Source organism: Sabethes cyaneus, chromosome 3, assembly GCF_943734655.1.
Source record: "Sabethes cyaneus chromosome 3, idSabCyanKW18_F2, whole genome shotgun sequence".
NCBI lineage: Eukaryota > Metazoa > Arthropoda > Insecta > Diptera > Culicidae > Sabethes > Sabethes cyaneus.
The window spans coordinates 71,471,078-71,496,767 of NC_071355.1; the positions used below are offsets into that span (position 1 = coordinate 71,471,078).

Below are 25,690 nucleotides of genomic sequence, written 5' to 3' on the forward strand. Positions count from 1 at the left end.
GGATTTCAACCGAGTTTTGTTTTGCGTCGAATCGAAAATTCAATCTTCGATTTCTCCCAAATCAAACGTGGTTAAAACTGTCTAGAACGTTTCGCTCTTCCTCGTCTACGTACAGTCCCTTACGATATGCCCGTATCAATAACATTTCCTGCATTTTGGACCTTTGGCAAGAGTAGGCTGTTGTTTTTGCTTACCGTTGCTGGTTGCGAAGGCTTGATTGTTTTTTTGCGTTTCCATGGTAATCTTTCTCTTACAGAAGTTTACTGCCCATAAATGGAAGACAGTCACATCTGCAAAAACGTGCAATTACGAAAAACGCTGTTGAAGCCACGACAATTTTTCTTTAATATTGAATCGATTTTGGAAACAAATCTCCAGATCGTCATAAAATCACTTGAATGTACATATCAGAATACTTTTACAAGCAATTTGTTCACAAGTGACATAAAATTTGTTCCAAAACTTAGAAAAACTGCCGAAGTTACTGATATGCGTTTATTTGTGCTTGAATAAGAAAGAATAAACGCATAACAGTCACAGCCACAGCATGCCTTGATCCTTGCGTTGTCGGTGACTCGGCAGTACTTTTAAGACCACGTGTCGTTGTTGTTTTGATAATTCACGTGCTCGTTCAATTCAATTGTTCAAAATGTCCTTTTTGACTCAAATCTCTTCCTGGCCTTTTCTCCTTTTTATTGTAATTTGTTATCTTGAGTTTACAGTGAGGTCCCATAACGTGTCCAAGTATGACCAATGTGATCCTGGACACTATATGTGACAACAAATGAACTATTTCAAACTAGTTTTGCAATTTAGAGTACCGACTTAGAGAAGTCACATGTTGCATTTTAGTTAAATTCAGAAACTGATCCCCGTAGAGGTATCTGTAACATTCACGGACATGTTTAGATGCGGCCAATGACGTCTTTAACACTTTATACGACTACCAATAGCCTAGATTTGCAAATCCGTGTATTTATAGGTGTCACATGATGGGTTTGTTGTGATTCATGGTGCTTCTATGTTCAAGTCCCATGTATTCCGGAACTTGTTCCCACTATAACTTCGGAATCGTACATCCGATCCAAATTCTCCTCAATTGTGTTCTTCTAGGCCATAAAATCTTCCGTTTGGTAGTTGCTGCAGTCGAATCGGTTCAGGCATTTCCAAAAAACAGATACTTATTGATATATTTTTACTACTGTGACTGTTATGCGTTTATTTGTAATATGGGACTGACATAGTTTGATATTTTTTTCAACATTTTGAGAACAAACATAACTTTTTTGTTTGAAATATTGAAAGAACAGTTAATTTAAAGATGATTCCCAGGTTTATCTCAAAAGTGGTGAAAAGTCAGATGGGACTGTTATGCATTTATGGGCAGTTTAGTTTTCACATAATTTCCGGTGATTACTACTACACCAGAATTTTCCAAGGCCATGACCATGAAACATTCCGGAAGACCAGCCAAAAGTATTACTCCAGTATTACTCAGCTGATTAGAAGTTGACATAGCATCGTTGACATACTCTTCTATATTGCAGCAACTTTCCAAGGTTAACCGTAGTAATTTGTGCAAGAGACTTTTGCCTGGACAGTTCTTTGTCTTTGAAAGCTTGTTCTAGTCGTTGCCATATTTCTCGAGATGATTCCGCATCTTCAACGTTAACATACATATGCCATGAATATTAGGCAGCAAGTTGTCTTAAATAAACGCCGCAACTGTTATTATAGCTACCACTGCAGATAGACGCATTTGTATAACTCTTTACAGGTTATGGGCCTATCGCACTTATTACAAAACTGGAAGGTGCAAGCACCAGTTCTGAAACTAGCAGAAGTGAAATCGCTGGAATTTCGTAGCCGGTTCAAGTCTGCCTTCGTTGGAAAGAGGTTAATCTATAAGGGAGAGTCTATTGGTCATCCTGAAAGTTTGCAGCGAAAACTTTTCTTCAGCTGGAATGACTTTGGAACACAGTGAAACCGGCAAAGAATCCTGATGGAATTCTCAAAGGATCTAAAAGCGAAGCTGCTGAATCTCTCAATTATGTATGCGCACGTTTGCCGTTTTATTGGAAGAGTAGTAAAAAGAGAATGAATCTGTCATCAGTGCAAGCAAAAGAGCTGTGATTTTCACTTTTCTTCTGTTAAAAATGTATTTCTTTGAAATTACGAAATAATAGTTCAGTTGAGTCCAGTAATAATTATAGTTGATTAAGTGTATCAGATAATAACCACTGCGAATAGACACCTTTACAGGAAAACGTGTTTCGTTCGTTTGATATTTCAACTTTCAACCATTTCTTCGACTACTACTTTGCTGTATTTAAGTCTGCACGTTTTATTTTGCCGAATGGTATTGCCATACATTAATAATTTTCGAAACTAGAAGAGGATGCTAAATCGTCCAAGTTGATAACCCTTGCTTTAGTCGTAAATTTGCAAAAAAAAAACTAACAAGGAAACATAAATCCCAATTAATCGATAGGTTTCAAGTTAATCAAAGAAAACTAAGCTTACTAATTCGAAAAAATTAACAAACTTAATAGAAAACGAGAGCGATGCAACATAATAGGAATAACAAAATTGAAGCTATCGTTGTACGAGGTTTACGTTAAAGCGCAGCAAATATCGACATCGATGATTAAGATCGGTGAGAATTTTTCTTAAAATTTCGAGTTAAGTTGCTCAACGTGAACGGACCCGAGCTATTATAGTTCGTCTTAGACTTTTTATACACCCTCTCCCTTCGTTATTTTTTTTTTTTTTGTTTTCAAAACTGAACCTAGATCTACCTACATGTTGTTGATGCTGCTAAAGAACTTTGCGTTTAATGCTAGAATAGTTTACGATTTTAACCGTATATATGATAAATATATATATAAATTTATTTATATAGTTGCATTTATATCGAATATATAAATGGTTCAATCACATTAAAACGCGGGCGTGTTTAATTTTTTCCTTTCGTTCAATTACAAACAGAGAAAAAGTATCAGGCTAACGCGTGTTTATTTTTTTTCCTTGTGTGCACACACAAGTTTGCAGTTGTATTCGTTATTATAATAGCGTTTAGCCGAGTGTCACGGCTACCGGCATCCCAGCAAGGAGCAATCCAAGTATAGTTTGGAATTCATATTTAATGCCAAAAACGCAAATAAATCAACATATTTACAGACAAAAGGAGCGGAATGAATTAATGCGTTAAACAGAGTCTAATAATCGATTGTAAACTTCCTTTGCTGCTATTGTTTCGCTGTGCTTCATCGCTCTATCACTGGTTTAATTATTTCATTCATTCTTTAACATACACTCCATGTTTGCATGGTCGTTTAGACAAATCCAAAGTTTTTCGTTTTAATCGCCAGTAATAGCTTATGTCGGAGGACAGCCTTGCTGGAATATAGCGGGATGTACAGTCTGGATATACACGTGTTGGCCGTAGGCAGATGGGCATCGTCAGCCGGACGAATCGTAACGGATGGCATCGGTTGGAAACCTTCTTCCGAGGCTGGCAGCGCAGGCGAACCGGTCCAGAAGTAGACCTAGATAAAAAATTACAACTTATGGTTGGATACCATGATAAAAATTAATTTAAAGGTTATCCCTTACCAAATCCTGACGCTCCAGATTGCTCATTTTTTCCACAACACTCCAGAGCCAACGTTTGAATTTAAGCAACTTATCGCTGCTTTCATTCGATTCATCGTTAAACGACGTGTACGAGATGAGAGTTCCCACGTGTATATCTCCAACGCCGTTAAGCAGTAGCCGTAAATCCTCTGCCGTCAATTGATCCAGTGCGGTATCTGGCAGGACATCAAACACGCCCGAACGAAGTGCCTGCAAACGAACCAACAAAAAAAAAATAACAAATTAGAAAACGTTCACACTTTGCTCGACGACAATCGCTTACATCCAAAGCCTTCTCCTGAGTTTTTATCATGCGATATACAGCATATTTGCGCACGTAATCGAAAACATTTGTCTCGTTAACTTGAATGTCACGACCGCCAGGAACCAACTCGATGGTGCCAGAACCTTCCTCGGGTATTAAATCGATGCTGTGACAAAAAAAATCGAATAGAATGAGAATATTACCCTTTCACAAAAGACGGTTTCTCTGATACTCACACAAAATTTAACTCCAAGCTCTGCAGAATGGTAATTCCACTTTTGGTTTGAGAATCCTTCACCAGTTGCCGCAGCGAGTCGTACACCACCGGGTCGAAAAATGCTAGATCATGGAAACGAATCTGACGGCCCAGGATGTACTTGAGCACGTGGCGTTGCAGAAACAGCGGGAACAGTTCGTTTTGCAGTAAACACAACCCTACCAATCTGCAAAAAAAAATACAATCTTTACCCACCATCAAAAGGCCGTGAAACCCGAAACTAATTTACCTTCCAACGTTTCTAAATGCATTGAGTCGTTCGCTCGAGGGATAACCCTGGCGGGGGCTGTAGAAACCGCGCTTACCGGGCGAGTAGAAAAGCGGAGCATCCAGCTGACAGTCTTCCAAAATCAATACTGGCCCGCTCTTCTTAGACAGTCCAGAGCTAGGGCTTTGTGTGTACACGGTACTGGCAGCAGACTGTTGATCTCCCGATCCGCTACCGACCGACACCGATACGGACGAACCTCCGGCACCAGCTACACTAAGATTGTCTATCTCTAGACGCTGACGGCTGAGTATAATTTCTAGCGCTTCATTAGCCTTTTGCCGTAGACTTTCTTCCGATGCTAACAGCATGAGAATTTGTGTGGCAGGAAGATCCAACAACATGCCGGTGATTTTTGGGGCGTTGTTCGGGTACAGGGCTTGAACTTTCGGATAGAGACGCTCGCCCAGCTGCTGCTGATGGGCCGGTAAACTGTCGTTGATGTGTAGGAAAGGAGGACTGTTGTTGCCTCCAACCCCGCCAGCAGCGTTCGAAGATCCTTGAACCTGTTCGCCAGCCGGTCGGAATGGTCTGGCATCATAGTTGAGCGTTTTTCTCGAATCGCGATTGGGTCTCCACAAAGGTTGCTTACTAGACAGACCACGTCGGACGTTTGAATCTCGATTGACACTGCTACTGCCCCCGGGAGCCGCTGACGAGCCACTCCCACTCGTGCTTATAGCGCTACGATGTCGTTGCAGCATGCTGTTGAAAGGAACAGATGTGTATTTGGCTGCGCCAGTTTGCGCAGCGTCTAGGTTCGGTAGTTTCTCATTAGCCAATAGAGCTTCCGCGATCGAGGTGTAGAAACTACGGGCAACGCCAGAACCTTCGCCCGGTTCATCCTTAAACGTCACCTTTACACGGCTAAACGCCAGCGGTGATTGCAATCTTCTGTTGTTGTAGTGCGTGTTGAGCTCTTTGAATGTTTGCGTCAGTAGCGAAGCCCTGTTCCGTTCCATTTTAGACAGTGTGAGATCCTTCTGTTGGGCGTTACGTAACTTTTCCATATATCGTCGAAATTTTGCCTCTTTCACAGGGAATCCGTTCAGTTCGTAGATAACGCTGCCCGGTTCAATTCCAACATCCTCGAGAAATACACGCCCGAAGAGGATCAACGACAGACGCCAGCGGCCTAGCAGTATGTCCGAAAGAATCGAGGAATTCATTTGGTTGCCCGAGCGTAAATAAATGCCACGTGGGGGCAGCTCCGGCTGCACGGTCTGCTGAACGTTTGGCGTCGTTTCGACGGTTACGTGGGCGGAAATTTCCTGCAAATCCATGGCCTCGGCGTGCTGGATGACTTCCGTAGTGGTACTGGCTGACGACGAAAAGGACTGTAACGATGGGAAAAAATAATTGATTAGGGTTACCGTATGGTCGCCATCTACCGCTCATTTAAAAAACGATTCTAGCTTAGTTTGTCCATTGCAAATCTAAATTGAAATCCGTCAAATCCCAATTTGCGTCATAAGATACAGAAAACAATTGTGTTTACAAAAAAAAATTACTTGGTTTCTAAATATTTCATAATTAAAAAAAAAGGAATGCAATCTCATGACCCCTTTTACCGCTCACTTGAAATATGATGATCCATTCACCGCCCATATAGGTGCCATTTACCGCTCATATTTTTTGCTGTTGCCAAATAAATAAAACCCGCGTCTGAACCCTTGTTTTGGGATTGGCATTTATAGCCGAATAGAACGCTAATATAAATACTGTTAACTTATTTCATGTTATTTAGAAGAATAGTTTCTAAATAACCAACAAGTTCGCTTGAGCCAATAATTAATTTAGTCATTTGCGCTCGGTCTTGATAAAAACGCGATCAAAAACGGCACATTTCGCTCCTCACTATAAAGATTATTTATTTTGGAAATGAGCTTTTATGAATATAGTGTAAATTTAAGTTTAATTCGTATCATTAAATATACAACATTATAAGCATTTTTTGTTTGAAATGAGCGGTAAATGGAGCTGAGCGGTAAATGGCGACCTTATGGTATTTTTAAAATAAATTAAATGCACTTGTACGCACTCAAATATATAAAGGTTAATGAATGTTTACATGGAGAACCATCGATCACTCTAATGTTTATAACGGGTGGCAACTAAGATTTTGGAATTTTTTTCTCAAGCTGTCAAAAAAAAACAAAGATACATGAAGAAGATCTGATTTACCGAAATTAAGGATACATTATCCATTGTTGAAAAAAATTAGTGTACATTTGAAAACGGTCGGTAAGCGGCTGTTCGGCGAAGCTTTCATTTGACGTCAAAACAGGAGCGTTGTACGGCCGTCATGTCAACTTTGCATCTCTTGATTCTACCAATCAACTGTTTGCAATTCGTGGCTCTCCAGTCATTTTTGTACACCAAAGAACTCAGAATCCCTTCGATTGGGCGCACTGAGACAGATTTTTCGGGTCGTGGTTTTTGTGTAAAAATGGGATCGAATGGGTATTCAGAAACGATTGTGTTTTTTTGGCGTAATGCGATGATGCTCTATCCGGCCAAAACACGTATTGTCCATCTGCATGATGTTTTTGTAGAAACGGAATCAAAATTTTCTTCAAACATTCGTCTGGTGCATCTTAATTGATAGCCAAACCAGAGGGTCAAACCAGAGGGGACAAAAAATATCAACAAAAAGAGGAGAGAGAAAGCTAACACATACATACTCTCATTTCTCTCTGAGCTCGTTTGTTGTTGAGCATAAGCCACCCGTTATGTTTGTAAATAAAGTTTGCAATTATAATGTATTAGCTACGCACAAGACAGATTACCTACGAATGGCTGAAATACAAACGACCCTTTCACGAGTGGCCGAAGCACAAATGGCCAAAATAACATTTGACATAATAGATCTAATAATCAAAATCAAACAAATAGCCGAAACACGAATGGTCGAATCACAAATGACAGAATCAACAATATATTGTAAAAAATCACACAAGGCCGCCTTCGGTCGATTCGACCGCCTGGTAATGCATTCTGTCCTTACCCACTGTCACTCGTTCGGACTTAATTGAGCGCTTAGGTAGAATAAACCTAAGTTAGTTTGCATGCACTAGGTCGCCGCTTCCGAAGGATCTCCCATATTGAGCCTTTCCAAAATTTAGCCAAGTAGGAGTTCGGCTTATCGTGTTTCGGCTAATGCAGCCTTTTGTAATTCGGCCAAATAGGTGTTCGATCTTCGGGTTTGGACAAATACAAAATTTAGGTCTTCTTTCACAGTTGTTGAAATCCATTTGGATTTCGGCTATTTGTTATTCAGCTACTTGTGTTTCGGCCATTCAGTTACCAGCCCGAACAAGACACCTGCTGTAGAAGGAAAAATCAATCTTCACTGCTTGGTGGTCCAAATCGGACTGAAAATATTATTTATTCCGTATTAGTTACAGTGAGTCAAGGATACCTAATGCTATACAATTTACTACGATCCTACACCTGCGACCGCGCTGGTTTCTAATATACCTAGATATAACAATAACAATTTAAGGCGTACTATAATTTGACCATTACCAATCCAGTGCCGAACGTAATATAGTTTTCCAGTATCGCCAGTCTTGGTCATCCATTTTTCAATAACTTTGAACAACAGCTAATCGTGCATCTTTTTCGAGAGCGCTCAACATTCGAGTACGGGATCTATACCGCAGTCGACGACGTTTCCCTGGTTTTTTGCTGAAAATAGACGGTTCAATAATAAACACCGAAGGAGCGGGAATAACTTGTCAATTCTGAAGCTGCTGAAGCGCATCGCAATCCAGGCTACTTCGAGCAACTTTCAATATTTTGACGTCATCTGCATAGAGCTTCCAGCAACCATCCGGAAGTAGTAGCGATATATCATTGATGAACAACGTAAAGACCGGTGGTCCAAAGTTGCTACCTTGCGGTACTTCTGAGGCATTTGTAAACTGTGCTGAGAGTACGGTTGTGTTAACTGTGCGCACAAAGAGTGCGGTTCGTTAGGTAAGATCGGAACCAGATCGGCAGAATTTCGCGGTCGAAAACAGCTTTCAGGTTGGTGTACACCGCATCAATTTGAGCACCAGCACTCATGTTCAGCAAGCAGGTTGAGCATAAGTGCACTAAGTTAGTGTTTGTCGAACGTTTAGGCTAGAACCCATGTTGCTCCGACGAGATGCAATGTTTGCAGCTAATGAATAGCTCGTCTGTCATGATTTTAAAAAAAAATTCGAGCACACACAAAGTGATGTAATGGCTCCGTAATTCTGCACATCATGTTTGTCGCGTCTATTGCGTCTAAGATTATTCTTCATTCGGAAGGTGTACTGCTTGTAGACGTATTGGTTATATTTTCGGTGGATGCTGCTAGCACGGTTGAAGTGCTGCTTAAAAATTGGGCATCGCAGTTTACAGTATTTTCGCAGAGCCAAGGAGCGCTGTCTGTTTAACTGCCAGAGATGCTAATTAAGGAACAAAACTTGCGATTACTGGCATAATAGCCAAGTTGAAGTATTCCAGGGCTTCAACAGGCGGGGAGGACTCCAGAAACTGCCAGTCACTTTGAGAAACGGCAACGCTCAGTGACTGAAAATCAGCTCTGCGGAAATCCGAACTCCAAACGTCTGGGATACCCACGAATTGTGCCGGCTCTGGTTAGACTGACAGAAATGTCAAGCGCTGAGTAGTTAGAATCGAGCAGTAGCAGTGGTTTACTCGCCTCAAACACTCCACGTAAAGCTGCGTCATTAACGAGTGCCCAATCGAGCAGGCGACCGTTGCTATTGGTTATATGGTCAATTTGCGTTAGGTTGTGTAAATTGATCCCATTCAACAACGTGGAACATGCTGCAGATATGTTGGACTGTGGAAAATCAGTCCAGAATCCGAGAATATTCGCGAAATCACCACCGTTTTAAATTTTCAATTGAGATAAAATCAGATCTACGATCGGGTGGTAGGTAGCTACCGCCTAAAGTAATGCAGCGAGGATGGGCTGAAATATTAACCCACAGCTGCTCTAGTGTGCCTTCCAATTGACCAAGAGGTATGAATGATGCTGGACTAATAAGCCAGTCGTCATATGTTTGAATCCTGACTTGGAGAGTCAATAGGATCATAGTAACTGGCCCTGCAATTGTCCTATACTCTAACAACTGGCTGCGAAGTCTGTCGTATAAAAACAGAAGGTCACGTTTCGATAACGGAATGTTGTACCTAGGCTTTGCTTTGCTTAGCTGTTTTAGTGTATCACAAATTGGCGTGGGATCAGCATAGCTGATTAAATCTCTGAAGACTACAATCAAGATTCCTCCGCCGCGTGTGATGATGGCGTGATCACTACGGTAAACGGTTAAAATATTACCAAAAAGCTACACGGAATTAACACAACTGGCCAGCCCGGTTTCGGTCAATACAACAACGTCGTAGTCACATTAATTCGGTGGTCGTCAGTCCGTTAGTCCGAAGTCTACGAACGTTTTGGTAGTATATCCGAAGTCTAGTAGTCGGTGCGCCGTCAGTAAGGTTTCGCTCTATAGAGACTGACAATGGATCATCAAGTTGCGCAGTACTAGTAGCACGGTACGAGTCAGTGGGCGAATGGGAGATAGCAAATATGTGCTGGATGGATGGAGAGTGTTTTGGAAACCCCGTTCCGCACACCCACACGTAGGACCACGATAACTATTGAACGCTGGCAGTTGTGGCATGACTACGGTGGGAGAATGGAGGGCATCCATGATAACAACAACGGTGCGTCCCAGTGTTAGGTCGCCTGGATGGCGGTAGCGTTGGGGTGGCAGCAGTCGGCAAGTTGGATCAATGAGCATCTCCCAAATTATGGTCCATCTACTGCAGGAATCTGCTCTAGACCCGAAGTCGATGGGTCACCACCATTGGAGTGATCAATGATGCCAGAATTAGCGCGAGGACCAACCGATGGAGTACTAGCAGGAGCAGGGTCAATAGGAGGCAGCCATACCGCGAATTCAGCGCTCCCTGAATACAAACCTTGTGGCCAAGCCTCAGGGTTCAAAGGTCGAAGTTTTGAACGCCCGAGGAAATACAACTTTGAGCGAAACGAAGTTGAGCGATAGAAGGTCGGTTCCCTTGTTCACCAGTGAAACAACACTCTCTCTCTATGACGTCAGAAGTCACGGTGGGGTGGAACTGCCAGAGATACACCCAGAATAATTTGGCCGGGAAGCTGGCCACAAGCTCTTCATGGCTCTCGACAGGTCTAATGTCGGTAACCGCAAGGTTGTCGAACGCGGCGAATGCTCGCACTGAGAGAACGCTACGTTTCAACTTAATCTACTTAATCAACGAATCACAGAACAGCAGGAAGAAAGGGAAGATATAAGTAAGTATAAGGGCTGTGGAGAAACCTCAATATTGCCATTGAAACAACTGCGGAAGATGTGGTAGACACGACGTGTGGGAGACAGCGTAATAGCTGATGAGGGTCGCTCCACGACCACGGATCAGATGTTTACCCTGCGTCAGTTACTAGACAAGGTCCAGTGTGCAAGTCTAGTCCAGTCCAGTGGAGTGCAACTTGTAGACTCATCATCTGTTTGTGGACTTTAAGGTGACGTACGATTCAGTCAAACGAAATGAGCTTTGGCAGATAATGCTAGAACCTAGTTTTCTGACGAAACTAATTACACAGATTCATGCGATGCTGGATGGGTCAAAATCATGCAATAGAATAGCGGGTGAGGCTTCAGTCGCTATCGGGATGTACTGAAGCAAGGGGATGCACTCTCACACCTGCTATTCAACATTGCCTTGGAAGGTGCAATACGAAAAGCAAACGTAGAAAGGAACGGGACTAGCATCCCGAAATCTCACATGCTTCTTGCTTTTACGGACGACGTCGATATCATCGAAATCAACCGTAGAACAGTGGAAGAGGCCTTTAGGCCTTTTAAACAGAAAGCAGTGAGATTGGGACTTACCAGTAACACCGCTAAAACGAAGTGCACGGTTGCTGTCAGAAAACGTGGGAGTCCAAACCGTGTTGGTTCCGAGGTGGAGCTAGAAGGGGAACGATATGAAGCAGTTGAGGAATTCATATACTTTAGAACGCTCGTGACATGTGCCAACGATGTAATCCGCGAAGTGAAACGATGAATTGCAGCCGCGAATCGGGCTTTCTGCGAAATACGTAGCCAGCTAAGGTCCCTTAGTTTGCATATTTGCACAAAACTGGCGCTCTACAGAACACTAATCCTTCCTGTGGCTCTGTATGGACATGGACATGAAATGACATGTATGACATGAAAGCTGACCGACGAGTGGTTGGCGTTTTTGGGCGTCGTGAAATTGTGCGATCAATACCAGTGGCAAAATGGAAAACGGAGTGTAGCGCAGACGCATGAACCACGAGCTGTAGCAAGTATACAGATATGCTGATATAGTGAAGGTAATACAATATGGCATGCTGTGCTGGGCTAGGCATGTGAACAGAATACCCGATGAAAGAGTAACCAAAACTGTTTTCAGCAGAGAACCAGAAAGAGGCCGTTGACTTCGGTGCACTCGATGAATGTGCGCTGTCGAGGACGGCGCACGGGAATTGGAGTGCGGTAGCCTAGAACCGGTTCCATAAACGGTTCCACTAACTCCGCTTAACTGAATCGTATGCCGCCTTTAAATCTATAAACAGACGGTGTGCATGCAGAATGAATTCTCGAAATTTGTCAAGTGTCTACCACAAGCCACAAGAAAAACAATTAATATTCCGGAAGGATTCGTCTTTAAAAACAGAGTTTGGTCCCAAAAACTGCTTCCGAAATCGGCCTTTCTGACGAAAAGTTAATGACTGTTCGTTTCCCGTTAAAGCAACTGTTCGCTTCGTATCTGTCCTCGAAGAGAAGCTAACATCATTCGAAGTCATCAGAAAGCGATGATTTTAATCTACGAGCAACGTAGTGAGAGGTATCGCAAATACTTCATGGCATCCTCTGTATCAAAGTGCTCATCAAACAATCGAAATAGAGGTCCAACTTTCAGCTAGAGTTAAAACACTTACCGTCGAAGGTCCAGCGCGCACGATTACGCTTTTGCCGGGTGAACTACTGCTTGCTGCAGCAGCTGATCCAGATCCTCCCGTGGCTACCGTCACCTGATTTCCGGTGGTTGTGTACGTAACGAACGAAGCAATTGTGCCCGGTTGATCGGAGAGTGACGATGCCGATCCAGTTGGCGCCGTAATAACTGCTGCCGAATTGCCATCCGAGCCTGTTGAGCAAAGTTGAGTAGTTAGATTTGACTTGCGGTGTTGAGTATATTTAAACTTCACTTACCATTACCGGCTGATGATTGTTGCGACGACTCCATGGGCACCTTACGCCGGGTAACGATAATCGGTGGTCGAATGGTGGAAGCTGAGGTGGATTCTTGCACTACCACCGTACCATCGTTCGACACGCTTTCGTCTAGCTTTTGGCGCTTGATAATCTGACGTGAATCTTCGGAATCGGACTCGGAGAGTTCATCATGGTCCTGATCGGTATCGCCGTCCAATTTAAGCGACGACTGGGACAGATCTTGCGGTTCGTCGGAGCTTATGCTTATGTCGTCAACGTCCACGTCGGACTCCTCATTGTATTTGTTGTTTTTAATGTAGAATAGACGATTTTTCTTGTAGTAAACTTCACCGGATGCGTTTGAACCAGTCGCTATCGGAGGCGGTGGCGGTGGTGGTTTTGGAGACTGTGATTGCTCGCCAGACGGACCTGCCTTGGGTTCCACTTCGGAATTGTTAACTGCTATTTCTTTTACCGGTGAGACTGTTTCACCTTTTTCATTGACTACGATGGTAGTTTTGTGCTGCTTCGAATCCTGATAGATACTGACAGGGATTGTTAATTCGACCGTGCCACTAGTGCCAGCTGTTTGTTTATTATCCTGTGAAGACTCATCTTGGTAAATCTCCATTGCGACTGTTTCGACATTGCCAACAGCTCCATCCCCACTGGGAGCAACGGATGGCTCATCTCTAATGTTAGAAGACAAACTAAGTCGAACCGGAGGTATTTCCAGATTGACAGTACCGTCAGCGGTCTGCTGGGAATTGGCCGCTAGTGTTATGGGACGTTTGGGCATTCCAAACAACTCCTCTCGGCGAGCATTTGGTTGCAAAAGGTGCGGTTGGTCTGCCAATGGTAACGCTTCTGCCAGTGCGTTATTGAACGGATCCGGCGCCGGACAGCCAAGGCACAGTGTCGACTCGGATCGTTGGAAAAACGAATGCCGGCGACCTAGCGACGGGCGCATGAGGTCGTCATCGACCGAATCCGTATCCATGACAATCGAAGTGGATATATCCTCCTCAGCGTCTTCGTTCTCATTCTCATCCTGGTCGTCCCAAACATTCGACCCGGTAGTGGTACGATCGATGTCACAATCGTTCGTGGCTCGCATGTAGAACAGAATGGCATCGAGCACATATGCAACGTGGCGCAAGGCGGTCACATCCAACACCGGCAAGAAATCACGATGTTCCGAGTTGTGGGCTCGCATGAGCGATAGGCAATAAGTTAGGAAGTCCCGTCGACTTGAAGCTGCGTCCGAGGACGAGGTACCTAATGAAGAGATTGGAACTGTTGAGACCAAGTTTTTTATCCACTCGGTTATACGATATATACAATTTACCGAAGAATTTTAAAACCCCAGAAATTTAGAACAAACTGGGCCTTACATTTGACGAGACCCATAAAATTTAGCATTCTCTCAATTCTTCATAGTGCAGTGGCAAAATAAATTGAAATATTTGTTATGTTATCAAAGAAGAAATAAAAGAGCACGTTGCAGCAAATGCCTTAACTAAGTACTACAAACTAGCCAAAGCATACGGTTCATGTGTTTTTGACATGAATCATCATGACCATCCATTCTTTTCAAATTTGACATCAACACTGTTGGAGCGTTGGATAACGGTATCCATTGATTCCAACTATTATTCGTGGTAGTCGTGAAATTATCGCCAACTTTCCAACACACTTACTACACATACAACGGAATATAAACATAACAAAACCTACCATCGCGCGTGCTTCGCTCGTTATTGCTACTATCGCTAAATCCGAGACTTCGCGCGGTGGTTGCGCCCAGCGTAGTGATGGCTGTTCGGTTTCTACTGCCTGCTGGAAGTATTAAAAAAGGAACGTTTCGGTGACAATTTCTCAGACCGGAGTTTCGGTACCCGCCGGACCAAAACAAATGTGAACAAAAATGTGTATCGGTGGTAGTAAATTTTCATGCAAGGTATGCATCGAGTTTGTGTTTCTGTTGTTTCCTTCCCAAACTGGGGGAGGCAAATTTTTGGTCAAGTGTGGAAGTGTGAAGTGGCCGAAATGTGAACAACTTTCCGCACAAAGCGATGTTTTTTCTGTCGTAAAGCGACTGAAAGTCCTATCTACTGGGGGTTGAGGTATTCCGATACTTACCGAGGACTCCCATCATACCAGTGGAATTGGTGGCGGTGGTTGCAGATGAACTCGGTGTATTTAACGGATGTAGCGGATGCGTTGGGTCGGTTGAATCGGTTAGCGATGCTCCGAAACGAAGCTGGGCCTCTGTAGCTTCCATTACTGTCAAAATCCATTCCCAGGTTGGTCGAAGACGCTTTTCCACGTACATCTATTCAAATGAAAAGAAAGTAAAATGAAATTTTTGCTCCGTAGATACCGTAAAATGGGGCGAATACAAACAAGTTCTTGTGAACTGTAAACTTGATAAACGGATATGTTCTTCCGCTTTCGTTGGATGGAGTCAATGTTATGTTAGTCTCTTCCAGTTCGGAATTGCCTGGGGATTTTATCCGTGAGAATAGTTGTATTTCCAGTCACTCTTTGTCCAGGTAACGCTCGGAACTTAGTTCGCTTTTCCCTGGTGTTAGACACTCTTGTTGGCCTATACCAAGCGTCACGCAACGAAACTTTCGTCAATTTTTTGCCTGCGAACTTGATCTTCTGCCGGATTTGGCACTGCAGGTAACTTCCGTAAAACGAGAGATTTATCCGGACAACTCCGCATTTTTTTAATTCCCGCTCCACAATAGTGCAAAATAATGGACGCAGTGGTAAGAGTACCCAACAGAAAAGAGAATTCCGCTCGAACGTTTTTCGGATCATGGACTTTATTGTCCTCCATTAGGCGTTTTAAAAGCCTGGAAAATCTGTTTTTGGGAAAAAATGGTTTATGTTTACCTTGCGAAAATTTCCATTTTCAAGGATATTATGCCAGGCTGCCTTGAGAGGGCGGAAAATGCCACGTCTAACGGTAGTGTTAGGCTGGTAAACGGCTGAATAATGCGTACCGTCGGTGCCTTGTGCACGTGTAGGCATAAAATAGACCCTACAGTGGTTCATAGCCTCTTATTCAGCAACTCCTATTCCTACCGCCTCGTGGTACCAGCCGGGATACGAGCAACTTTGGTGGAGATCGGGTAACCAACCCCGGTGGAAGCCAAGGTCGTATGCTGACAGGAAAGGAGGGCTCTTTCGAGCTTCGTTCGCCCTCCGGCGAAACAGGAGGCTGGTGTAGCAGGCTTTGCGAGCCGTCACCACCAAAAACACTAAAGCACGGAACGAAGAACAAATATATTCTTACTGGAACAATCGGAATAGACCCACGCGACGAAAAAGGACTATGGATTGGAAACTCGGGACGTGGAACTGCCGATCTCTCAACTTCCAAGGGAGCACTCGAGTGCTCTCCGACGTATTGAAGAGCCCCAAGTTCGACGTCGTAGCGCTGCAGGAGGTGTGCTGGAAGAGCTCAACGGTACATACGTTCAGAGATGGACATACCATCTACCAGAGCTGCGACAACACACACGAGCTGGGTACAGCTTTCATAGTGATGGGCGAGATGCGAAAACGGGTGATTGGGTGGTGGCCAATCAATCCTCGAATGTGCAGGTTGAGAATCAAGGGCCGACTCTTCAATATAAGCATCATCAACGTGCACAGCCCTCACCTCAGAAGTACCGATGACAACAAGGATGAATTTTACGCGCAGTTGGAGAGTGAATACGACCGCTGCCCAAAACATGATATCAAGATCGTCATCGGGGATTTTAATGCTCAGGTCGGCCAGGAGGAGGAATACAAACCGGTGATTGGAAGGTTCAGTGCACACCAGCGGACCAATGAAATGGGCCTAAGACTTATCGACTTTGCCTCCTCCAAGCATATGGCTGTACGTAGTACCTTTTTCCAGCACAGAATCCATCACAAGTACACCTGGAGGTCACCAAATCAGTCAGAGTCACTCGGACAGTTGACTCGGACCACTACCTAGTAATGGCTAAGATGCGCCCAAGACACTCCGTTGTGAACAACATTCGGTACCGACGCCAGCCTCGGTTAGACCTCGCGCGGCTGAAGCAGCCAGACGTCGCCGCAAACTACGCGCATTCACTCGAAGCTGCGCTGCCGGAAGAATCCTCTCGAGGATTGTTGGAACACTATCAAAACAGCCATCAGCAGTGTAGCGGAGAGCTCCTTCGGGCATGTGGCCCGGAATCAGCGGAACGATTGGTTTGACGATGAATGTAGGAGGGTGATGGATGAAGAGAACGCTGTGCGGCCGGCCAAGATGCGCAGTGCCACACGTCAGAACGTGGAAAGACACAAACAGAAGAAGATGCAGCGAAACCAAATCTTTCGGGAGAAAAAGCGCTACCTGGAAGAGCAGGAATATGCAGAGTTGGAGCGGCTGCATCATTCTCAGGAAACGCGAAAGTTCTACCAGAAACTGAACGGATCCCGCAAAGGCTTTGTGCCGCGAGCCGAAATGTGTCGGGATAAGACTGGCAGTATTCTGACGGACGATCGTGAGTTGACCGATAGGTGGAAGCAGCACTTCGACGAACACCTGAATGGCGCCCAGGCGGAGAACCATGGTGACGGGGAAAGCGATTTCGACGGTGCAACAAACGGGGAAGAGGTTCCAGCCCTAACGATAGGCGAAGTTAAGGAGGCCATCATGCAGCTAAAGAACAACAAGTCAGCTGGAAAAGATGGCATCGGAGCGGAGCTTATTAAAATGGGACCAGAAAAGCTGGCCGTTTGTCTACACCGACTAATTGTTAGAATTTTGGAATTACGGAACAGCTACCGGAGGAGTGGAAAGAAGGGGTTATCTGCCCGATCTATAAAAATGGCGACAAGTTGGACTGTGAGAACTATCGAGTGATCACCGTTCTCATTGCCGCCTATAAAGTGCAGTCCCAAATCATTTTCCGCCGTCTATCACCAATTGCGAATAGATTTGTGGGAACTTATCAAGCCGGCTTCGTCGAAGGTCGGTGTACAACGGATCAAATATTTACACTGCGGTAAATCCTCCAAAAGGGCCGCGAATACAGAGTTCCCACGCATCATTTATTCGTTGACTTCAAAGCCGCATATGATACCATCAACCGGAAAGAGCTATGGAAAATCATGGATGAGAACAACTTCCCCAGGAAGCTCATCAAACTGATTAAATCTACGATAGGTGGCACACAGTGCTGTGTTCGGATTTCGGGTGGATTGTCAAGTTCATTCGAATTACACAGAGGGCTTCGTCAAGGTGATGGTCTTTCATGCCTGCTGTTCAACATAGCGCTACAAGGTGTTAGGAACCGAGCGGATATCAACACGCGGGGCACAATATTCAACAAATCTAGTCAATCCGTCTGCTTTGCCGATGACATAGATATTATCGGCAGAACATCTGTGGCGGTGGCTGAACAGTACACCAGACTAAAGCGCGAAGCAGAAAAGATTGGGTTAAAGGTAAATACGTCTAAAACACAGTACATGCTGGCCAGCGGAACCGAGGCCGAACGACACCGCTTGGGCCAAGCATGGAAAAATTCATATCAAACAGCATTCATTTTGAAATCATCGACGAACCTGCTCATCGTAAGGTTTCAATCGCACTGACCATCTCTGTACAAAATTGCACACTCCTACGAACGAAGAAGATCCAGCAAAGCAAAGGAAAATATGCGACAGCGTTCGTTGGTGGTTTTGTTCACGCGATGGATCTTTCGTGCGGTGTGTTAATTGTACTACGAACGCTCGGCAAAAGATTCAGTCGCAAAGAATGTTCACAAAACAATCGTTTGAATCTTTCTTGTGCGATCGTTCGAATGTTTCTTGAGCGTTCGTTATTAACCCCTCTATGCGGTCGGCGCGGTGCGGTCAATGAAATAATCATAATTTTTCATGTTTTCCAATATTGTTTCACCAAATTTAGAGATTTTCTCTTCATAATCCCTACAGATTGTGACCATATGTCATTCGGTTCTGGATAGGGTTGGGATAGCGGCCGTACCGGAACCGGGAAAACCGCTAATACCGGCTGATTTTCCAATACCGAAATACCGGTACCGACACGGGAGAATACAGGTTGTTTCGGCACCGACCAATAATGCAATTTTTCTAACATTCGCCCACAAAACCGAAGTGGTCGAACATGAGGAACGAGATTGGCGAAATTGTTGGGAAGGCACCGCCGAGCGTTGGTTATGCGAGTAGAACTAAAGGAAAAATTTGAAAGGACTGTAGAAGTACAAGGCAGTGGCAACTTGAAGGGGCTCGACTAGTCCCGTATTCCAAAAAAAAATATGAATTTACTTACTTCGAAACTAGACATTTGAAGGCAAGTATTTGACTATGCTTATGATACCCTGTGTACAGTCTGTCCTATGATGATAGATTTCGAGAGGAGATTTTGGGTGTCGAGCAATTTTGTTACAAAGGCTTATTGTCACATGGAGGATTTGAAATGCATTGAATATTCTGTGCAGTTTAAAGTCAAATTTTGAAACCGCTAATTTGATTACGAGCCTGTTGTCTTATCTACACCGGTACCTAGTATTATTTCTGGACACTGTGCTGTTAACTTTACCTAGAGTTAGTAGAACATTTTCTTTTTCTTCAATTTTTCCATGAAATAAGTTCATATAGGCTATCGAAACTATGTATTATGAAAAGCATTAAGTTATTTTTATAACCAGGAGGTTCCATTTGTACCGGAGGTACAGTGGAGTTTCGAATTTGGCATGGTTCGATTTTATCATGCCTTGATTTTGGCAACACAAAATATTTCCCTTACAACAATATGCTTATATATCAATCAGTTTCCGCACACATGCTTCAAATGACGCAAAAATGATGTCCCCAGAGTGTTCATGAAAAAAAGTTTGCTGTTACAGAATGTTTCGAATAATATTTGTATTGCCGTAGGACTACGTCTTACCGCAAGTTACCAAAAACTTACTTGCACCGGACAGATAACTCTTGGCGGACTTTTCAAACATAAAACTGTTGCAATCGTTGATTAATAATATTTACTCAATTTCTAACGCATTTACATTCAATTTATCATATCAAAAAAAGGTCTCGATTTAGGCACCGTTTCGATTTTGGTTTCGATTGCCCAACATAGGCGACACGCATTTGTTGCCAAATTCGAAATTCCACTTAACGCATGAGGAACGCTAACTTTATCTCGGTATATGTTGGAATTCAGGCAATACAAAACGTTACTGTTTTCAGCAAAATTAATCAGTAGAGCAAGATCTTAAGATCGGTGAACAAAGTTTTATAAGTTTGTCACCAGGCAACATTATTATTTGCGTGGATTATGCGAGCATGTCCGTTAATCGAAGTTGGTATGTGTATCGAAAGCTTGAAAACTCTTGGGTACTGGTATTACTGGTATTATTGATGTTTCCAGTACCGAAATACCGGTTTTCGAAAAATACTGTCGGCACTCCCGACCCTAATCAGCGCTCAGTTCAGGTTTGAACCGCATTAAACATCTCTTGAAATATGATTTAAAGGCAAAGTTTTCTGTTTTGTTTTGCTACATAACTAAAAACCTAGATAATTTCATATCTATAATGAGAAATCAGTCGGTTTGTAATCAAAATGTCTTAACGGGAAATGAGCAGTTATTAACTTTTCGTCAGAAAGCCCAATTTCGGAAGCAGTTTTTGGGCCAAAAACAGGAGTTTGTTTCTTAAAAATATATTCACTGCATTTTTCTTGCCAATCGGAACATAGAGATATATTTTCATGTACAAAATTTTTGTTTCAAACAAAAAACTGCTTTTGAAATTTACAGAATCAACGACGGCTCATTTCACCTTAAACCGAGCTCTTGTATAAAAAGGGTCAGCAATTCACACAGGAATATTTGAGAAATTGGTTAAACGGACCGATATGACTACAGTCAATGATTTGTTAAAAAAAAATATCAGGCAAATTTTAGAAATTCGACAAAAAATTGTTAAAAGCTACATGTTAACGACCATCGGAATAATTCTGGGCCGAATAGCATGTGGCTTAGGTCTGCAGGAAAATGCAATTAGGAAAAGCATTTCAAAAAAAATTCCCAAAATGAGTAAAAAGTTAAACTCTTGTACCGGAAAGTTGTCTGTATGGTTTTATACAGGCATGCTTAATCATTTTTGTAAACATGCTAAAAAAGCGCAAAATCAGGTTGAATTTAAGGAGAAATGACTCGTCATTGATCCTGTAAATTTCAAAAGCTTTTTATTTGAAACAAAAATTCGCAGTGTTCAGATTGGCAAAAAGAATACAGTGAAAAACGAAGCGAAAAACTACAAGGTATACAGCCCTAAGGGTTGTACGAAAGGGTGACGTAGGACTATATCAAATCATCAGATCCAAGACTAATGTAAACTGCATTTCTGCCATATGTATGTTTACAAGAATCTGTGAGTGCCATTGTTTAAGTGAATGTTTAAAAGGGAAGAGCGAAATATTCAGATTCAATTCTTCATTGAATACAATGGTGGCTATCAAAATACGTGGACGGGGTTTCATAAGTACAATGCAGGCAACCTTTGTGACGCAGAGATCAAAAAATCACTTGTGTGGATCATAAAGGTTGAAATGGTATTGATCACTGTCTTTTGCTCCGAGAAGGTTTTACTAGTTTACTTTCACAGCTTACCGCTTGTTACATAGCAGAAAATATGGCACATACGCAAAAATTTCTGTTTTATTTGTATGAGAGTCCTCATCCTCCTACCACAGGGGTGAGGGGTCTCAAACCATCATAAAATAAATAAATTCATGCCTCTAAAAACCCCCACATGCCAAATTTGTTACCATTTGCTTAATTAGTTCTCGAGTTCTGCGGAAATTTTTGTTTCCTTTGTATTGGAGCCCCCCCCCCCACTTACGCCCTCCTTAAAATTGCTCTCTTACCACCCTATAAAATTGCCTGTCATTTTATCTATCCAACGACATATGAGTTATTCAGTTTCGTTCAGTAGTTTAGTAGTTATTACCATTTGAAATCTTTCATTCAAACGTTATACTTCTATTTTCATTTTCTCAAAGTGCTACCCAGTCCCAGTATAGTAAACAAAGACGTAGTCCTACGTCAAAAGTTAATCGACCCGATCCCCAATCAATTAACCGTTCCGAGAGTCTACTGTACATCTAACCATCACTGATATTCAGCAAAAATCACTTTGAAAATATTTTATTTGATGCCATACGTGACCAATCATTTCATTTTTATTGAGCCTGTTAATAATGAGCGATACCTAAATACATAAAACAAAAATGGCAGGATTATTCCGTCAATACCATTACAAAATCTGCTAAAATATAAGTTTCAGTCAGTGCCTTAGTTTAAAAACTACATTGAATATTCCTTGCATAGCTACGCATTGGGGGTTTGCGCTTTACCAACCCAACAGCAAACATTCTTTTATTTCGTTCAGTAAGAAGATCGTTGAACGCAATCATTTGGATTCGCAATCATGGTTCGCAGATGATTCTTTCCAACACGATCTTTTGATTCAAACGATTCTTAATGAACCTCGATACAACAGTTCCGATCTTGTTTGAATCATTCGCATTCTCTCTGCTGTTGGTCGGCAATTCATCGGTGAATTCACTTTGTAGGGTTCTGTTCGAGAGCTTGCATGTGAGCGAGAATGATTGAAAGCAATACTTCGAAGCAAGCAATATATTCACCAAAAATAATGTGAGTGAATGAACTTTTCCATGCTTGGCTTGGGCAGTAGTATATTGATCGACGCCGATGAGTTTGAGGTAGTCGATGAATTTGTCTACCTTGGCTCACTGGTAACGGCGGACAATGATACCAGCCGTGAGATTCGGAGGCGTATTATCAGCGGAAGTCGTGCTTACTATGGACTCCACAAGCAATTGCGGTCGAGCAGACTAAGTCCACGTAAAAGGTGCACCCTGTACAAAACACTTATTAGACCGGTTGTTCTCTAGGGGCATGAAACATGGACAATTCTCGAGGAGGACCTGCGAGTGCTAGGAGTTTTCGAACGATCTTCGGTGGTGTACAGGAGAACGGAGTATGGAGGCGGAGGATGAACCATGAACTCGCACAGCTTTATGGCGAACCCAGTATCCAGAAGGTGGCTAAAGCTGGACAGATACAATGGGCAGGACATGTTGCAAGAATGCCGGACAACTACCCTGCAAAGATGGTGTTCGCCTCAAATCCGGTAGGAACAAGACGACCAGGAGCGCAGCGAGCACGATGGTTAGACCAGGTGGAGCGAGATCTGGCGGAGAGTACTCGGTGTCCGAGGAATTGGAGAGCGGTAGCCCTCAACCGAGTTACATGGAGAGTTACTTTGTTCAACATGCTTTGTCTTAGGACGGCAAGCCACCTAAGTAAGTAAGTAAGTAACCGAGGATTACCCTGGAACCCTTTAACAATGGAGTAATCAAATGACCGCGACCTGGCCGACGACATTCTCTAGCACTGCAAAAAAAGTTTGATGGTGTCTGCGGCAACTCCTAGGCAGCAGGGCTCATACTCAACGTCGCAGAGACTCAGTCAGTGGGAATGAACATCAACAATCCGTCCAGTTTCAAAGTAGGCTAAGGAGGTGGAAATTTTTCGATATATTGATAGCTAGATGGCGAATCAGGATGGCCAGCGGTGACTTTTTGGAACTATAGATTGTTTGACGCTCAAATCAGATTATTTTACAGACCCTAACACGAATTTTCAGTTGAGTAGCCACCCTATGATGTTGTTTTCGGTGCACAACTCCATTACTTTCAGCGTTAAATTAAAATGCGATGCAAGATTGGCACCAATCAAGATTTTCTTCCCTTTTTGCTTCTTTGAATAAGGTATTACCAAAGTACTCAACCAGCCTTCGAAAGACGAACTCTCAAACCCTCCCGTCTTAGAACAGTTATATCTAGCCTGTTGCGGTCCACCTTCTGTCCACGAATCGTACAAATGAGTAGCCTTGTAAACTATCAAGCGGAGATAATATGGTACCATCTCCTGAAGCACTAAACATCACACAAACAGATGCTGTGCAATTCTTTCTTATCGTATCCGCATATTCCTTTCCGTTGGAATGTAACATTGTGGTAATTGGGCTTCCCCATTCGGAACAGTTTCAGTCTTTGTACCAACAAAGCTTCATCGGACTCAGATAGGCATGTCTGCCCGTCCCGAGGTTTCATGGCACTGAACAGCCGCTTGGCGTAAGGACATATTTTTGTTTAAAGCATCATCAACGGCTTGTTTTAAAATGTGCGGGTCCGATTTTTTGCATATCTTTCAACCTTTTGGTTTGTAGTTCCTGACCATAATTTAGCTGAAAATATACAATGGCCATTTTTGATGTCAAATACATCAAAACCGTGGCCTTTGTTGTAATCAATTTAATCAATGTAATCAATGCCTTGAAATCAATTTATGCAGGAAATTTAGCAAGGAAATTGTTTCTATTCGCCACGCTAAAGTGTGAATAACGTTTCATACTGGAATATAAGTATAGAAAAAGAAAAATCCCTATAAATGATCCTCAATTTCACTGTAAAACTTAAGAAAATTTATGTAATCACTGAATCAATCACATGGACAAGTTGTGAATCGAACACAATGGTTTCCACAATTGATGTTTTTAGGGTTTTTAGTTACAGTTACTCACAAACCCTTGTTGTAACATGAAACTACATTTTGTGAATATCCTACAAAAATGTAAGGAGTGTTGCCAATCTAATAACTGCTTAACGAGACTCGCATGATTTTTGAAGAAAATAACAGACTTATTAGAATATTTCTCAGTGCGGAAAGTTTTGTTTCTGTTCGCCCCGTTTTACGGTAGTTAAATATGAGTAGAAATACCTGAAGCTGAACAGCTTCCTGATGAGTAACATCCAATGCCGATGACGCTCCAGTAAAGCTCGTCGGTAACATACCGATTAGGTCAGAAATTTGTCGTAACACAATCCCAAACGTTCGTGCTAGAGCACTGGCCGTTGTAGTCATAGTGGGTGCTTCCTGTTGTTGAGCAGCAGTAACTGCAGCACTGGCAGCCGTAGTTCGACGCAACGCATTTGGATCGATGAACACCAGATTAGAACCGCCGGTAGTTAGGCGAACTCTTTCTGTGTCCCGACTGCGAATAGCCCATTGCATCGATTGCGGAGCAAGATTGGTACGCTGATTGCCACTGCTAGTCTGCCGGCGCTCAAGCTGTTCATCGCCCAGATTGAAATCTTCATGTGAGTGATCGTCACTTTCCCCATCTTCGGATCCCTCGTCATCCGGTTGGCTGGAATCGCCCGAATCGTCTTCGTTGTCAAACAGCAAAGCCAGACCTGAAAATTGTAGCCAAATTTAACTTCCGTTAGAGTCGTCAAACAGACGTTGATCGTCACCTGTGTCCGAGCCGGCGGTGGCACCTGTCTGCACACTTCGTTGAGCGTCCTGAGTGCTTTGGTTATCGTCAGAATCCGATTCAGTTTCAGCTTCATGAAAGTTGAATTCGGTGTCACTCTCGCCTTGAGCTGCCTCTTCGTTTCTTAGCGGATCTTGCGATTCCTCCTCGGAGGCATTGATAGCCGCCGCACTCGCAACCGCTCTCACACCGGAGCTTCGCCTAGGCGGCGGTTGATCCCTTTCGGACATTTCCTCCTGCTCGGAAGTTTCCCCATCATCCTGAACCATTGCATCGGCGTCGTTATTATCCTCTATATCACGCAGACGCAGATTGATGCGAGACATAAATCCCGAATTGGAGCTGCGCTCGTTCTCGACTGGCTCGCCTCGCGAGCTGCCAGTGGCTATATCGACTATGTTCGAGGCACGATTCGTTGGCGGCGCCAACGGTTCCACCGAGAAAAGGTCATCCGTACTCTGTAAAAGTAAAGTAATCGTATTAAAATATCACAGCACCGTTTTGGCAATCAACCGATACTCA

At 43.2% G+C, this 25,690-nt stretch overlaps 1 protein-coding gene across 5 annotated transcripts in view; it reads right to left on the reverse strand.

The window, feature by feature from the left end:
• Positions 1–2,140: 2,140 nt before the first annotated feature.
• Positions 2,141–25,690, reverse strand: part of LOC128744163 (E3 ubiquitin-protein ligase hyd) — a 37,782-nt gene continuing 14,232 nt past the window's right edge. For 3 of the 5 annotated variants that reach the window (XM_053840971.1, XM_053840972.1, XM_053840969.1), the window contains exons 6-16: positions 25,149–25,626; positions 24,613–25,088; positions 14,880–15,072; positions 14,475–14,576; positions 12,735–14,015; positions 12,461–12,669; positions 4,408–5,783; positions 4,138–4,344; positions 3,920–4,067; positions 3,616–3,846; positions 2,141–3,548 (exon numbers count right to left, since the gene is read on the reverse strand). In XM_053840971.1, coding sequence (XP_053696946.1) covers positions 3,336–3,548; positions 3,616–3,846; positions 3,920–4,067; positions 4,138–4,344; positions 4,408–5,783; positions 12,461–12,669; positions 12,735–14,015; positions 14,475–14,576; positions 14,880–15,072; positions 24,613–25,088; positions 25,149–25,626 — 4,914 coding nt within the window. In that variant the 3' untranslated portion in view covers positions 2,141–3,335. The remainder of the gene's footprint in view (positions 3,549–3,615; positions 3,847–3,919; positions 4,068–4,137; positions 4,345–4,407; positions 5,784–12,460; positions 12,670–12,734; positions 14,016–14,474; positions 14,577–14,879; positions 15,073–24,612; positions 25,089–25,148; positions 25,627–25,690) is intronic. The other 2 variants (XM_053840974.1, XM_053840970.1) reach the window with 2 other exon arrangements.